The following is a 17483-nucleotide window of genomic DNA, read 5'->3' on the forward strand; positions in this document are numbered from 1 at the left end:
GGAAGCATCCATTTTCAGCTTGTGCCCTACCTGGCCAGACTCTTAAGCTTGTAGAAATGCAAGAAAATAGGAGATTATTCCCAATCTCATTATTCAGTCCATCAAATAGAGCTGCCAGGGACTTGACCTAAGCTCCCAGAAAAGTAAGAGTGATGTGCCCAGGTAAAACTGTCCTACTTGAAATTCTAAGATAAAACCTGAGCTGAAGACCTCTGCTACTAGCAGCTGGGAGAAATCTCAGCCCTTGAACTGTAAGGTAGGATTAAAATAAACTCATTAGCAGAGATTTCCAGTCTAAGTGGTTGGTGCAGTCCCACAAACAATTGGAAATATTCATTTGCGCCTTCAGAGATCACAGAAAGGGGGAGATCAAGAGGTGGCAGTCGATGATCAGAGGTGGCTCTTGTCTTCATCTCTGTGTCCCGTGGGGTTAATGCTGCGTGTCAGTGATTTTCTTGAATTAAAAGGAACAAGGTAGGGGCAGCTAGGTGACACAGGGAGTAAGAGTGCCAGCCCCGGAGTCAGGAGGACCCAAGATCCGTTCTGGTCTCAGATACTTAACACCCACACAAAAAAACTGGCCATGTAACCTTGGGCAAATTACTTAACCCCAATTGCTTTAAAAAATAATAATAAAAATAAATAAAAGGAACAAGCCTTGCTTTGAAGCGTAAATGTCAAAAATGGGCTTTGAGTGTGTCCATTGTGAGCCTGTCATTCGAACCTTCCCTTCCTGATAGGTGTTAGTAAGCTAGCAGAGTGTGTTGCAGGGCGACACAGTCTGTGAATGATTTCTGGAGTGTCCAGTGACTGAGGTGACTTCCTGGGAGATCTCCCAGACTCCAGCTAGCATGTTTGAGCATGACGCGATCTCTGGTAATGAGCATGGAGCGCCAGTCCTGGGTACACTTGCAGGACTGACCTGTCCCTGTTCTGGCCCACAGGAAGCGCTGGAGGCCTGCCAGACCCGGATCTCCAAGATGGAGCTGCAGCAGCAGCAGCAGCAGGTGGTGCAGTTGGAAGGGCTGGAGAACGCCACTGCCCGGAACCTTCTGGGCAAGCTCATCAACATCCTCCTGGCCGTGATGGCCGTTCTCCTGGTCTTCGTGTCCACTGTGGCCAACTGCGTGGTTCCCCTCATGAAGACGCGCAGCAGGACGTTCAGCACTTTATTCCTTGTGGTTTTCATTGCCTTTCTCTGGAAGCACTGGGACGCCCTCTTTGGCTATGTGGAACGGTTCTTTTCATCCCCGAGATGATGACGCTGAGGCCGCTGCTCCCCAAACCCCGGCGCGTGCATGCAGCAGAGATTTAGACAGCAACTTACCTACTCTGAAGTTTTAAACAACAAGAAAGAGTTGAGTGAATCTGTTTACATTTAGAATAACGTTTTTTCTCTGAGAGACGCGATTGCAATAGTATTTTTTAGATTTTATCCAAGAAGTTTTTTGGGCAAAAATCCTGGATCATTTTTATGTAGCATGGTTCTCCTGGGATGCAAATCTTAAAAAGATCCTTTAACATGAACCAACACAGTCTGGAGCACAGCAATGGGCATTCTAAATTCTGGCTTCAACTACTGCACTAAAACCCATTAGAAAGATGAGTCAATTAGACCAGTTAGGCCTAGCAACCTGCCTTTTCTGGGAGCATCCCAGAGCCCCACTTCCCCAGGCTAACCTTTACTGTGAAATCCTAGCATAAGTCCACGTCTGAATTCACAGATTCAGGGTGGATTTTCCTTAGCTTCGGAAAACACATGGAAGAACATGGATCTGCCCAACAGCTTCCACATTCAAGTCAGCCAGTCACACAAATCTTGAAGTCTGGTCATTTTTATATCTGGGCCCTCTTACCCTTTGGCAAGGATACAAAGTGTCATGCCCTACAGGATAACTGCACAGTCCTACTACAGTATTTTGAAGTAGCCCTCTAAATACTTAATCTTCAGCAAAAGCCCTTGGCCGCACTTTTAAGGTTTTTTTTATATGTGTATAGTCACAGATTTAAAAAATAAAAAAATCCGAACAGCATACTTGAAGAATGTAATACTCAAACTCTCAGTGCTTCCTTATGGTTTCTAATAGGATTTTTTATTATTGTTATTATTATTATTATTATTATAATTATTGGGTTTTTTTTTGGAAGGGGCTGGGAGGGCGTTGTTTTTTTTCCTTGAAATAAAGAAGTGATGTTTTTAAATGAAGAAATGTGTGGATAATTAAATGTGCTCTGTCTTGTCTCTAAACAATTTGAGGAAAGTGAGACCTTGCAAATGCCGCCCTCTGTTGCCTCATGCTTAGAGTTGCAATACTTAAAAACCTCTCTCCATCTTTTTTTTTTTTACCCCTCATTGGAGTTGGTTTGGTTGGGGAATGATGGCGGCTCTGTGAGTCTCAAACCAGCCATATAGGAGTAGGGACTATTTCCCTTAAAATTTACTTCGTTTCTTAAACTGGACTGGGACATTCTTTAGGAAAGCCTAAAGGAGACTTTATCTAGAAACAGAGTCAACCTTAAATCATTTTTGTATTTCTTCTTATTTATAATACAAAGCATCCCCAGTAACTGAAGCCAAAGTTGTCCTTTCTAGCTGACAGTAGGGAAATCATTTGTCCTCGCATCAGCGCTGTGGCCTTGGGAGCCTTCTTTTCAAAGCTTTATTCTGGCTGCCTCACTGCGGCAACTAAAGATGGTTCCCTTGAGCGAGAACAAGAAAATATGTCAGGTGATGAAGGTTGTTCCGAAGGCATGTGTGTGAATTTTTGTCAGTGACCTGTGGTCCCACACTGGCTTTCTTAACAGAAATATTATCAATCTGGGTCCTACAGTTTGGGTTGATTTGCTTTTTTTCTTTCTGAGTATGAATTCCATAATGTGGAGAGATGTTGAGCCAGCCCCTCTCTTTTCTGTAACTAACTCCCTCATCCTCTTGGAACGCATGCTTCTGACTCTCCACAAAGGGCACAGAGTTTCTGCACCATTCCCAGTATTGAACTGTACCTGCTGTTCTCCTGGCTTCACTTCTGTGCAACCAAATGATATAATGCCACGCACCAAGGAGAATAGGAAGCCAGGCTTTCCTTATTTTCTTCATCCCAAGAAATTTTCCTGAACAAGATTAGCATCGCCCCTTCTGCTAAGAAGGCAAGGGTGTGTGGTTTCCGTGGCTTCCCCAGCCTTGCTTCGCTTTGACCAGCTAGTCCTCCCAGCCCTGTTAACCCTTGTGTGCCTCTTCCAAGAGATTCAGCATATCACCTCTGTAATCACAAAACTCAGGTACTCTTGCCCTTCCCCTGCCTGTCCCCAACTGGCAGCTTGCTAGCCACTTCTATGGCCCTCATTAACTTGTTCTCTCTCCCTCCCCGCAAACTAGGAGAAGCTGCAATGATTCATTTTTTTTTAATAGAGAAAAAGGAGATGTATCCCATCCAAGTTTATACTGAAATGAAATCATTCCTGTTTTCCACTGCATTACAGATAAGGTCTGAATACTTGGAAGTCTTGTTCTGCCTAAAACCATAATTATTGCTAAAAAATAAAATAAAATAAAATAAAACTGGAGTGCCGTAGAATGTAATGCCCTTCTGTAGCTGAAATAGTTTCCTCCACTGGTATGCATTTCTCTGTGGTCCATTTTAATAGGCTTTGTAAAAACTGGGAAGAGACCTCTAAGATGCAAATACGTTACAAACATTGTCTTTCTTAAACCCATTCTCTTTGACTCTCTTTAAGCCAGAACGTCTCTTAAGTTGTGTGGAAACTATTAACTGTAGTGCACACTGGAAACTCTTGGGAGGGTCCTGTGAGTCCCAGAGGGTTCCCACCCATTCGCCTCAGGTCAGTGTTCTGCACAGGAAGGCTGTGCCTAGCTTCTCTATTCTTTTCTCCACTCTGAACTTGGCCCTTACTAAAACCATTGGTCATTAAACCCGGAGCCCCAGGCCAGGCAGGGATAGATGATTCTCCACCTTTCTCTTTCCAAGGTCATTCTAGTTAAGAAAATTATGTCCTCCTTGCCGGCTGATCCTCAGCCCCCCTTTCCCAACCCCACTGCTTTTTTCTTCTGACTTAATTATTTTCCCTGCATTGTGGCTATTCCCAGATTTTCCCCTTCTTTGGAATCTCTTCTGACACCTCATCCTAATGGTTTAACAATTGTTATATTGTTGGAAACTTGACTCTAGCTACTTTCCTTGTAAAGGCTATGTTCATTCTCTTTGAAGGAAGAGTATTCCTGGATTACTTGTATGAGTTGGTGCCTACCCTGGTATGTGTGTGACTGCAGAGGCAAATGTATGGTTGTACTGGATGTACTGGGTAGTGGGGGAGGGGTCCTCTGTCTGGAGAGGGTGATAGCATTCAGGTTGTAGAATGATTTCCTGACATTGCACGTTGTTTACGTTAAACCTAAGACAATTCTTTCTGATCAGACCCAAGTTGGTGTGTGTTCAACACATTTTCGCAATCCATAACCTCCAAAAGGGTGAGGTAAGATAAGCCACACCTCCATTTGGGGGGATTAGGGTTCCTTCCTTCTCATCCCATGCCCCAAATTGAGAGACAATCTGAAGTTCAAGGAGACAATTTGAATGAGTCTTCTCATTAATCTCTTGATGTTGAACACAATTCCATCGAGGTTGTCCTCTCTTGTGTTTTGGTTTTGTTGCCAGTCTTGCGTGTCTGTAGGGTACAGTTTGATGAAATGCTGAATTCTGTTTGTCGTTGCACTGGGTCCTAAAAGGAGCTGCCTCCCAGTTTGGAAAAAAATATATATGCATTAAATAACCAAATCAAACATTATTGTGATGAAACAAGCCAAGGTTGGTCGAGCTATGGTTGCCCCTTCTCCCTTAATGGATCTGGGATTTCTGAATGTGGCTCTAATGAGTTAAAATGTGTCTGTCTGTGTGTTGTGTATGCCAGGTGGTACCGTAGTAGGCATTGACTAGACTGTAAGTGTGTTTTTTCGAATTGTAAAAGAATAAAAACTCACTTGCACCGGTTGAAAAGTTCAGAAATGACACTTGTGAACATAACACTGTAGTTGCTAGATCTTAAGCTGCTAATTGTTGAGAGATTTACATTTATGTTTTGTCTGATCGCTGCAGGTTTCTTGGCAGCACTTTTACTGTACATAAAAATTTAAATAAAGACCTCAACTATTAACATGATAGTCTGACTCCAATTTGTCTGGCTCTTTTTGGCTGTACTTTTAATTGTCAAAGATCACTGAAAATGAGACACTAGTAAAAAGTTGGTAAGTGAATACTACATATTGGTCCTTTTTTAACAAAGCAGCCTCTTCCAGCTGCACCATATCAGGCTGCTGTTAGTTATCTCCCTGAATTTATAGTATATCAGATTAACTGACCTCATTATACCTGTTGGAAATTTCAGGAAGACATGTTACCCTTCTCTATTTGACCCTTTGGAAGAAGAAATTATGTAGGGTTTCACTGATGATAAATTCTGTACAACTGATAGTTATCATTTAATTTTCCTGTTTTTATTTCTCCCAGATAAAATCCCCAACCTGGTAAGTAGTAGGAAGCATGAGACCTCACTTTGGAAACTCCAAGGTGGGAAGCTCAGCCCTGGCCATGATGTAACACTGAATGCAGGTGGCAGCTTGATCCATTAGAACACAACTCCATGCCAAGAAACCTGTGTCAAGCACTGTGCCTAGAGTCAGAAAAAGCTGTGTACAAAACTGGCCTCAGATAGCCTCTGCTTGTGTTCCTGGGCAAGTCACTTAACTCCTTGCAGCCTCAGCTGTAAAATAGTTCTAATAACATCCCCTGACTCACAGAGTTGCTAAGAGGGTCCAACAGGATATTCTGTGTAAGGCACTCTGTAAACTTTAAGCACTACATAAATGCTGGCTGTTATTTTAGTCATGACTTCACCAGTTACTGGCTTTTTGATTTTGGGAAATCATTTACTATCTCTGTACTTTGATTTCTACCTGTACAATGTATTTATAATATAGGGGGTACTCTTCCTCAACCGTGTTTTAAAGGAGGTGGGGGAGCTAAGTCTGCCACTAAGTCTGCTTTGTGGTGAAAACATCTTAAGCTTCTTGGAATAAGGAACAAAATTCAAGGAGGGGGAGATGTCTCATTGTTCAATTCTTAAGTAGATCCTTCTTCCATGTGGTTCTTTAGTACTGCTGATAGTAACTTCTCCTCTTCCCAAGGGATTCTTATCCATATTTTTCTACAGCTCCACTATAGAGTTTAATGCACTTGACAACTTCTTTGGATCCTTTTAATGTTTCATGGGGACATGGGGTATTTTGGTTATTTTATATCTCATTAATGCATAGTTCACTTTTTTTTTCAATCATACTTGTCCCTAATAGTGTTTTTTGCACTTCTTATTAACAAATACTTGCTAATATGTTGCAACCAACTTGGACCCACCATCATTCGAGGGCATTTCAGCTAAACTATGAAGAAAACTAGAGATTGTAAAACACAGACGTGAAGAAGTGTATTCTAGTCATAGGGAATAGCCATGTAAAGCCGTGGAGAGGGGGAGCATAAATCTGTACAGAAAGAATGCTAGTTTGGCTGGTCCATAGAGTGAGTGAAGGAGAATTACAATGGATTGTGGATTGTGAGGTTGTGAGGGCCTTTAAATGCCAAACAGGAGTTTGTATTTGATCCTGCAAGGAATAGGGAACTTCAGGAAGTTTATTGAACAGGGTAATGCCATGGTCATACTTATGCTTTGGGACTTTCACCGCCGTCTCAATGGAGGAGTGGATTGGAAAGTGACGAGACTTGAGGTAGGGTGACCATTGTAATGGGCCAGCTGAGGAGTGATGAGGACCTCAAGCAGGGTAGTCATTCTGTAAGTAGAGGGAACAGGAGGAAAGGTATTGTGGAGGTAAAATTGACAACACCTAGAAACTGGCTATGTGGGATAAGGGTGAATGAGGAGTCAAGGATGATGTCAAGGTTATAATCCTGAGTTACTGGGTGGATGGTGGTGCCCTCAAAAGAAACAGAAGTTTGAAAGAGTTGTGAGTTTTAAATGAAAGGTAACAGGTTGTGTTTTAGAGATCCTAAATTTGGGGGGGGGGGATTGGGGAAGGCAGTTGGGGTTAAGTGACTTGCCCAAGGTCATACAGCTAGTAAGTGTTAAGTGTACGAGGCCATATTTGAACTCAGGTCCTCCTGACTCCAGGGCCGGTGTTCTATTCACTGTGCCACCTAGCCGCCCCTAGAGATACTAAATTTGAGATGCCTACAGGACATACAGTTCAGAAATGTCCAACAGGTAGTTGGTGATGAAAGACCTGAACTCAGAAGAGAGATTAGGGCTGAGTATATAGCTCTGGGAGCCAGATGGCTCTGAAGACAGAACTTTGGACTACCTCCACAATTAGGAGGCAGTATATGAATTAATGAATGAAATTATGAATGAATTCATATCTACAAAATGCTTATTGTAGGCCAACAGTTGTATTAATCACTGAGGATACGAATACCAAAAAAAAGTGTTCCTTACCCTCAAGTAATTTACATTCCAACAGAGAGAGACTGCAGAGATATAGACGTGGTATCTGGGGAGGACAATTATGAAATGTTCCAGGAATTATCAATGTGACCATAGGGTAATACAGTGGCACACCCTTTAGGTTAGTAATGGTTGTACTTATTTAATTATGGTTTCAGATCTGAAAAAGGTGGGGTGGAGGAAGGAGAATGGCATTGTACAGAGTTCACAGATAAGTAGCAAGGCAGCCAGAGAGATGATAGACAAAAGGAGAGTGAAGCCTGGTTGGACACTTCCTAGGTAAAGTATCCACCAATCAGGACAGCAAAGTCCTTGGGCCAGAAGTTCCAGAGCCAAAAAGGTTAAGTCTTCCAGAGAAGGGTCTGGAAGAGATCATGGCTGATGATCCAGCAGAAACAACTGAGAAGGAGTGATCAGACCAAGTAGACATAGAGCCAAGAAAGAACAATAGAATGAAAACCCAGAGAGGAGAGGTTGGTCAACAGCATCAAGTTTTGCAGAAAGGTAAAAAATGATAAGAGCTTTTTAAAAATCACAGCATTTGGTAATTAGATCATTGGTAACTTTGGAGAGAGAAGATTTAGTTCAGGGATGAGGTTGGAAGCCAGATTTCGGAAGGTTGGGAGGAGAGAAAATGGAGGCAACAACAAATATAGACAACTTTCCCTGGGAGTTTGGCTCAGAAAGGGTGGAGATACGAGATGGCAGCATGATGGGGTGGTAGATCAAATGAGTATACATTCTAAGATGAGATTTAGAGATGGAAGGGAAGTTGGCGGCCATCTTGTCCAATCCTTTCATTTTATAGATGAGGAAATGAAAGCCCAGACAGGTGCATGACTAGCTTGAGGTCACACAGTGACAGGGACCAGGATCTGAACCCTATTCTTCTGCTTCTAAAGGGCTGTGTTTTCCATTGGGCCATGCTTCTCTCCACCTCTTTCCATCACTCTCATATTTTACTCTCCTGAGATGGTAGTGTTGCATCATTTGTAGCCATTTAACATCCAGAAAATATTGGTGTTAAAAACTTAGTGTTTTGTAGCATCAAAATAATTTGAGATAAAAGTAAATTTATGGAATCGAATTAGCATCATTGAAAGGTCTGCTCAGTTGCCAACTGTGATCCAGTCCAGTCCCCTCTTAGTCAATCCTGGGCCCAATTCATGGTCCATCAACAACAACTATGCAAGATTAATATACTGAAGGACTAGCTCAATATGGGCTGCCAAGACAATTGCATATTATAATCTTGTCAGTGTGTGTCTTTCACTTTGTAACAAACATCCATAGTAGAAACAATCTTATGGATTCCATTAAGACAGATTTATAGTTTTCTGGGGTTCTACACAATTTACACAAATACCATCTGCCAGTGGAAGCATCTGAAAAACTTTAACTTTGAAAGAGAAACCTTCTCCTAGTTAGACAAATACACAGGACATCATTCACAAGAGGTGGAAGATCATTTCATTGTTGGGAACTTTGCCCACCAACACAGATCATAGCTCATTGTGTCTGAGCATTTAGAGGTTGCAACTTGCCTCGGGTCACAAGGCCAGTAACTGTCACTGAAGGGATTTGAGGCCAGACCTGTCTGACTCCAAGCCCAACTCCATTCTGTCCACTGTACCCCATTGCCCCCTGTGTAGAATCTAGAGAAGATCTAACCAATAAATGTGACTGAAAGAATGGGGAGAAGCCAAGTAAAGAGAGGTGAAAAGGAGTTTATGGTGTTCAATTTGTAGAAGAGACTTAGCAGTAATATAATTAACTCCCCTATGTTTTTATACAGTTATTTGTGAAGACACAGAACATCTGTTATTTTTTAAAGGATCCAACAAGAGAAAATGGGCCTAAATTACAAAGGAAAGAGATCTGCTCCAAAGAAGGATATTAAACTGCTCCTCCCAAACCTTTTCTTTTGCCAGCCACTACTCCAGGCTCCTGAAATAGTTTGTGATTTTACTTCTGTGAGGAGGATAGCTTCCTATGTCAAACTCATAAACCTCCTTTAAAAGCAGCCTCCTCTGAGCTAAGGAAATAAATGGGACATGAGGTTCTTTCCAAATAAACTACATACCCTTCTATTCTCAGCAATCTGGTGCTTTCCAGTCTTTGTTTGGCAGCCTGAACATGGATCAAGGTACGGAATGCCATCAACTAATGTCAGACAGTCAGCCAGCACCTGTTGTGTTCCAGGCGTCGACTATGTTCTGGGAATACAAAGGCAAAAGATACTTCCTCCTCTAAAGGACCTCCCTGTCTGATGGAGAAGACAATATCCAAACAATTATGTACAAATAAGCTATATACAGAATAAGCTGGAAATAAAGAAGTCACTGGTGTTAATGGGGACTGAGAAACACTTTTTTTTGACATTTATAATGTACTTTATTTTTTTTTAATATTTTATTTCCCCCCAATTACATGTTTAAACAATTTTTAACTTTTTAAAAAAGTTTTGAGTTCCAAATTCTATTCCTTTGTCTCCCTCCTCTCCCCGCTCCTTGAGACAATAAGCAATCCAATGTCAGTTATACATGTTCAATCAAGAAAGACTTCTTGCAAAAAGTGGGACTTTGGCTGAAACTTCAAGGAAGCCAGGGAAGAGAGGAGGTGGAGATGAGGAGGGAGATTGTTCTAGGCACTGAGGACAGACAGCGAAAATGCCAGGAATCAGGAAATGAGAGCATTTTTCAAGGAACAACAGGGAATCCAGTATTCCTGAATCATAGAGTATGTATGTATGGGCAGGGGGAAAAGGTGGAGGAAGGGTTTAAGTTATAAGGAAACTGGAAAGTTAGGAAAGGGGGCAGGTTTTACTGAGCTTTGTAAGCCAAACACAGGATTTTATATTTGATCCTGGAGGCAATAGGGAACCACTGGAGCTGATTAATTAGGAGGCAACAAGGTTAGACTAGCACTCTTGAACAATCCATTTGAGCGGAATAATGGAGAGAACCTTAAAGCAAGGAGACCAAGCAGCAGGCTATTGCCATAGCTTAGGTGTGAGGTGATGATAAGAAGCCATACACGTCAACTGATTGGAATTCAGGATGGGAGAGTAAAGAGTGGAAGGTGTTACTAGCCTAGGTGACTTGGGAGGATGGTGTAATCCTCAACAGGAATAAGGAAGTTAGGGAGATGGGAGAGATCCATTGGATGGTGGGAGATAATGAGGTCAGCTTTGGATAGGCTTAAGACTTCTACTAGACACGCAGTTCAAGCTATCCAGTAGACAGTTGGAGATAAGCCATGTGGGGGTCAGGAAAGAAGTTAGAGCTAGACATTTAAGTCTGAGAATCATTTGCATAGAGGTGATAGTTGAATCCATGGGATCTGATGAGATCACCACCAAGTAAAATAGTGGAGGAGAAGAGGAGAGGGTCCGGATCAGAACTTTGAGGGACACACATGATTAATGGGAATGACCTGAATGAAGAAACAACAAAGAAAACTAAGAAAGTATCAGACAGATAGGAAGAGAGCCATGAGAAAGCAAAGCCATGAAAATGTAGAGAGAAGAAAGTGTCTAAGTGCCATAGGTTGCAGAGATTGGGAAGGATGCGGGTTGAGAAAAAGATCATTGACTTTGATGATCGAGGGATCGTTGGTGTCTTTGGAGATAACACCAAGGAAGTCAGAAGCCAGACTGCAGAGAGAAGAGACAAGGAAGGAAAAGAACCGGAGCTACCGATTGAGGACAATCTTCTCAAAGAGTTTAACCACAAGAGGGAGAAGAGATAGAAGACAATAGCTAACAGTGAAGGATGGAGCAAATGAAAGTTTTTGTTTTTGTTTTCTTTTTGGAGGGGGGAAGGCAGGGCAATTGGGGTTAAGTGACTTGCCCAAAGTCACACTGCTAGTGTTAAGTGTCTGAGGCTGGATTTGAACTCAGGTCCTCCTGACTCCAGGGCCAGTGCTCTATTCCCTGTGCCACCTAGCCGCCCCTCAAATGAAGGTTTTTGAGGATGGAGAGATATGGGGGAAAATGTTTGTAGCAGTAAGGAAGCAGTCAGTAGATTCAGGGAGAGACCAAAGATAAATGAGAAATTGGGAATGATAGAGGGAAGAAATCAGCTGAAGACAAAATGGAACAGTATGCCCCTTTGTGTGCTACAAGCCACCACAGGCTGGGGCTTGCAAGCTTTCCCTCAAACCCATGCAACCTGCTTCCTGCCAAAAGTAATATTCACACAGCCAGGGAGGTAGCATTTTCTGGTGCTAAAAATGTACATTTATGAAAAACATTATTAGAAAGTGACCTTTATCCTGCCCTATCATCGGCTCCCACCGAGGCAGGTGACTGTGTTGCTCATCCTTGTCCCCCACTGTGATCTTGACTTTGGAAGGCCAAAGCAAGAGCATTGTCTGAAAAAGAAAAGCGAGACTACTTCCCACTGTGCTCGGGGGCATCAGATACCTTGTCCAGGCAGTCAGTTATGGAGTTCACTACTCTGTAGCACCTCATTTATCCAGCATTATCCGAGCTGTCCAGACCAAGTGATAACAGAAACAAATCCCTCTAAGCCTTAAAATTCACAAAAATGTTCAACTTTGCAAATGGATGGAAATCTCCCTTGAATTCACCCCACGCTTAGAGAGGGTACCCTGAACATGATAGAACGAAAGTGTTAACAGCAGAGAGGCCAGTTGGGTCAGAGATGTTGTGAAAAGAATTCCACCATTGAGGAGTTGGACAAGATTATTTCTTGGGTCTCTTCCAATTCTGAGACTATAATCTAATCCTTTCTTAGTATCCCAGGATAATCATTATGTATATCAACCGCCTCAGCTATTGAGAAATGGAAGCATCATTCTCTCCTGCACTGACTGACTCCAGGCTGCAAGGCTTTTAGCATTCTCATCTCTGTTTCTTGTAGTTTTTCTCATTTTTCCATCACTATCAGGTAGTTAATTCTTGCTGTTGTCAATATTCTTGTCTAGTGACCGGGATCTGTGCACCCCTCTAATTTATAGTTTTTAAATAATATGGACTGAGAAACTGATGCCCCAGTTTAGAAAAAGCAACTAGATGTTAAGTTTTCGTTTAGCAAAATGTGTCTTATTGATATCTATTTTGTCTAATTATTTTCTTTTACTGAGGTCCCCAGATAAGTGATCTCTGAATAAATAAGCTATTACTAGGTGATCTTTAGTTTACTCTAAAATTGAGGCATTACTTGGACAGCCCTAAACAACTATGAATAAAAATGGTGCTACTACTCTATGCTAGCCTTCTTTGACTCTAGAGAAATGATCCTGAGTGATTCCAGATAGGTCAATGTGGCTCTGGAGAAAGGTCCTCCCATTTCTCAGCTGAAGTCTCTAATGAAATAACTGATGAGGGGAGGATGATAGAAGGGGGCTGACGGTTTCACTCCAGTTAATGTTATGACTTAGCTCCTATTTCAGCTTCTTCTATGTGCAGGGAGGGGAAGGGGGTGGCAAAAGAATTTAGAGGCAAAAACGAAAGAAGGAGGGGTCTGAAGAAAACACCATCTGGCGTGTTTCATTCCCACTTGGTATTGCAGCATTCCAGGACTAGTCTGTGCAGTTGGTCTGGGCACATGTTCTCCAAAAAATAAAATAAGATTTAAAAAAATAGTCCTGGCAAAGATGAGGACCAGTTGTGGGCAAGAAAGGAGCGGGGTCCAAACCACTAGGTCAGGATTACTAACAGGGCTTCTCTGTTCCAAGGCCCAGCTGTGTCTCCCCCCTCAAAACCAACAAGGTCAGTTCTGTATGGCTAAGCATCAAGCGAGAGAGTAAGGATGCATGTGTTCCTTTATCATCTGTGGAATCCAGAGCAAATGGAAAAATGGCAAAAAGACCCATTCACCCTTCAGTGCCCAAGAGGACAGTTTGAAAGGGAATGATGGATGGTCTCAAGGAAAAAGTCTTCTGCTGTGCTGACAAGCTGTTGTTTTTATTAAAATTATAACAACTGACCTTTATAGAGCATTGTAAGGTTTGTAAAGTACTTCAAATGAATGTCCTTTTTTGATCTTCCCAACAGCCCTGTGAGAGAAGGAAGGCCAGGCAAGCAGGACAGTTTTGAAAGCTACAGGTTAATCTTATTATATATTTTAAAAGGAAAATAAGTAGTGCATCATGGACCTGGAGTTTCATAAAGATCTGTTTTTCTGTCCTAATACTAATCTGTTTATTACAAGGAGATCAACAGACTCTACTGTGTTTGGATTCAAGCATTTGGACACCGTGGAAGCACAGAAGGTGATCATACCTTGCCCCCTGAGAAACTGATGATATACAATCATAACCCTGTTTTACATTCATTTATGCAAGCACTCGTTTTATTTTGTGTGTTAAGTTCAGAATAAAAATAAAAATTAATTATTAAAACCCCCCTGTAGGGGAGGTCCCAGATCCTCCTAGGTTCAAGTCCTGGATTTGGAATCAAGACGATTGGTTCAAATTACTGGCTGTGTAATTGATTGGTAAGTCACTTGCCTGCTCCAAGTCTTTGTTTTCCTTATGTATAATGTGAATATAATAATACTTGTAGCACCTACTCGTAGGGCTCTTCCGAGGATCAAATGACATCAAATGTAAAATGCTTTGCGAATTTTACCGCCTTGTGTCAATCTCATTTATCACTAATGCTGAGAGGCTGAAATCTGTAATAAGGAGCTGGCTTTGGAGCCAGGCGCCTGACACGTACTAACCGATCGATGCCCGGTAACCATCGGAGACAGGTTATTAATCAGTCTGCATCGTTGGAAGGAGTCTCCGCCCCGTGAGTCATCCACACTAATATTATCATCATCCCCATTTTATAGGTAAAGAAACTGAGGCTTCTAGAGATAATCGGATTAATAACCAGCATTTCTTTGGAAGCCCTTCCTCAAAGAAACACTCTGGAATCGTTAGCCCCCTCACTTTTGGGAACTTGTAGAACCAGGATCTGATCTCTGGACCCAAGCCTTTGCACGCCCTGGAACCAGGAGGAACATCCATCTTAAAGCTGCAAAGGGGCTTTAGAGAACACCTGGAGCAGATCACTTATTTTACAGAGGAGGAAACTGAGACTCAGGAGGAAAAAGTTATTTGCCCAAGATGGTACAGGCTGTAAAGGACAGAGCCAGACTTTTAACCCGTATCCAACGGATAAACTTAGGACTCCACTCCACACCTGACAGTGATTTCCATTCTTGTCTTTCCTTAATAACTGGGGTTTTCTATGCAGGAATTACAGGGCTTGGCTCGCAGGGGACCAAAGGACTGCCTTGAATCCCTTGGTCCTGAGGGAGTCCAGACCGAGCCTGAGCTGCGTCGCCGCAGTGAAAAATGGAAAGGAATTTTTTCACTCTAAGTCAGAGTCGTCTGAACTCACTAATTGGTAGCCTAAAGCAGAAACAAGGTGGATCAAAGGACAGACATAGCTGCCTGCCTGAGTGGCTGGGTTTGTCAGGCTAAGATCCACAGCACAAAAGAGCCGCAATAGTCCGAGGGGACCATTAAACAGGTAGAATCTCGCCGTGATTAGGGAAGAGGCGCCGTAGCAACCGAAGACCAGCAGGTGGAAGCAGAGAGCCGCTTAGGGCGGGACTCCAGGTGACTAGGGGAAACCTCTCAGGTCCCAATAGCATCACCTGCAGATGTGGGAGGAAGTGTCAGCAACAATGCCACCTGGGGGATGAATGTTCCCAGGACCTGATTGTACGGTATGTTCCCTTACATATGCCCCTTCTCCCACTGGCGGCGCACAGTAGGTAAGCTGTGGCACACAGTAGGCAAGTTATGGTGCACAGTAGGTAAGTTGTGGCACGCAGTAGGTAAACTGTGATCACAGTAGGTAAGCTGTGGAACAGCAGACCTCTATATCTCTTGTCAAATAATCTTGCTTTGCTCTTTAATCAAATGTCTCTTGCTTTGAACTGACATCTTCTGTACGATAAAAGGAAACCCATGAGTAAGTGCCCATGTGTAATGGTTTTAAGTTGATGCTGCCTTAATTTGATGATAACTTTCAGGAGTTTTAATATAGGCAAGACATGCATATTGCTTTAAAGTTTACAAAATGTTTTACATATATTTGATTCCCATGATGTCCTGAGAAGGTACAAGCATTATATCCTTTTGATGAGGAAACTGAGGGTCAGAAAGGTTAAGGAACTTGTCCATGGTCACAGAGATAGTGTTAGAAGGAAGATTCAAGCTCTGGTCCTGCAGACTTTGCTCTAGGCCTCTTAAATCTCATCCTAGATACTGGGACAGAGGGAGGGGTACAAGAGAAATGTAAGCCAGGGTCTTTGCCTTCCAGGAGTCAATAACCTGGCTAGAGAGATCAACTGTATTCAGATGGAATCTGTGTGTATGTACACACATGTAATGTATATGTGTATGTACATACATGTAATGCATATGTGTGTGCATGTATACACACACTCATGCTAAATGCCAAATGAAGCAACCTGGAGTATCCAGCCAGCACGCACAGCGACTATCACACCTCTGTTCTTGGGCTCCATAAAGGCTCTGCTTCTATGATCTATCATTCCTTCTCTCCCTAAGACTTCCTCCTCCCAAACCTATTCATCTGCACCATCCCTTGTCATCCCTCTGCCCCTCTAAACTTGTCCATGGCCTTCCCTCTGCTCTGGCCAAACTTCACCCCCTTGTTATTCTACCCAAGCTTTAATTAGTGTTGTTTCTCAGTGGTGGCCAACTCTTCATGTGGGGTTTCCTTGGCAAAGATACTGCAGCAGTTTGCCATTACCTTCTTCAGCCCATTTTACAGATGAGGAAACTGAGACAGAGTGAAGTGACTTGCCCGGGGTCACACAGCTAGGAAGTATCTGAGGCCATATTTGAACCCATGGAGATGAGTTTTCCTGACACCAGGTCTGACACTCTACCCATTACACCCCGCAGCTGCCCACTCATGATAATAATCCCTAGCTTTTATCTCCCTGCCTCCAGATCCAGCGCTCTGTGCACTAAGCCCCCTCGAAGCCCACCCTACCTTTAAACCCCACCCAGATTCCCCCTATTCTAGACTTTCCCCTTCCTAATTCTTTTTAGCATTTTGTTCTGCCTGTCTCATAAGTTACCTGTTTGTTATGTTTGTGTCTTATCTCCCTCTTAGACCACGAGCTTCCCAAAGACAATTCCTCACATCTGAATTTTGTCTCTCCACACTAGCACTGTGCTCAGCGCACAGGTGAAACGCTTAATAAATCTGCTGCGTTTACCCGACATGAAACACATACACGAATGAGAGAACAACACGAACCCTATCCACACTCTAAGCTTTGGCTTTCTTGTCTGGAATAAATCAGGGAATTCGATCATTTCTAAGATTCCTTTCCAGAGATTCCGTTTCGGGGCTGAGCAGCAGAACGTAAAATTGATGCCTATCGGCCGTCTTTCTACGACATTGTTGCCCCTCTTGCTAAATTCAACTGCTTCTTAAAATCCCCCCACTTTGTTTTCTGTATCTCAGTGGTCTTCCAGCAGGCCACATTGCCTCCTGGGCGCAGGCAACAAGAGAGAGAGACGTTCAAGAATCCGCAGATCTTGGGAGCTGCATTGTCAGTCAATCAACAATCACTGATGACATGTTTGCTACGTTCCAGGCTAGGCATCACAAAAAAGGGAAACGCACCTTTCCTGCCCTCAGAAAGCTCTCATTCAAATGCAGAAGAAAACACCAAGAGAATACCATGTTGTGCTAGGCTCTGGGGACATAGACACAAAGAACCAAGGGATCCCTGCTCGCCAGGTGCCCGCTCACATTCTGGGGAGAGAAAACAAAAACATAGATCAGTGAAAACAGTGGAAATACAAATGGGGAAAAGGACACACACCTACACTATAAGTTGTCCCGGAAGATCCCCCGGCAGGAGGACTCGGGCTCTGGCCATTCTGGATGGTTGGAGGCTGGAGGGGCTTCATGATCTTGCATTCTGCGCTAATAGACTAGAGAA

The 17483-nt window shown here is 42.9% G+C and overlaps 1 protein-coding gene across 5 annotated transcripts in view; it reads left to right on the forward strand.

The window, feature by feature from the left end:
- The window catches only part of TMCC1 (transmembrane and coiled-coil domain family 1), a 287250-nt gene extending 282081 nt beyond the window's left edge, over positions 1-5169 (forward strand). For all 5 annotated transcript variants that reach the window (XM_069083876.1, XM_069083878.1, XM_069083877.1 and 2 more), the window contains one exon: positions 945-5169. In XM_069083876.1, the coding sequence (XP_068939977.1) occupies positions 945-1259 (315 nt within the window). In that variant the 3' untranslated portion in view covers positions 1260-5169. The remainder of the gene's footprint in view (positions 1-944) is intronic.
- Positions 5170-17483: the final 12314 nt, after the last annotated feature.

Source organism: Petaurus breviceps, unplaced genomic scaffold, assembly GCF_028583685.1.
Source record: "Petaurus breviceps papuanus isolate PSGF00001 unplaced genomic scaffold, PetGlider_PUasm1.0 174, whole genome shotgun sequence".
Classification (NCBI taxonomy): Eukaryota; Metazoa; Chordata; class Mammalia; order Diprotodontia; family Petauridae; genus Petaurus; species Petaurus breviceps.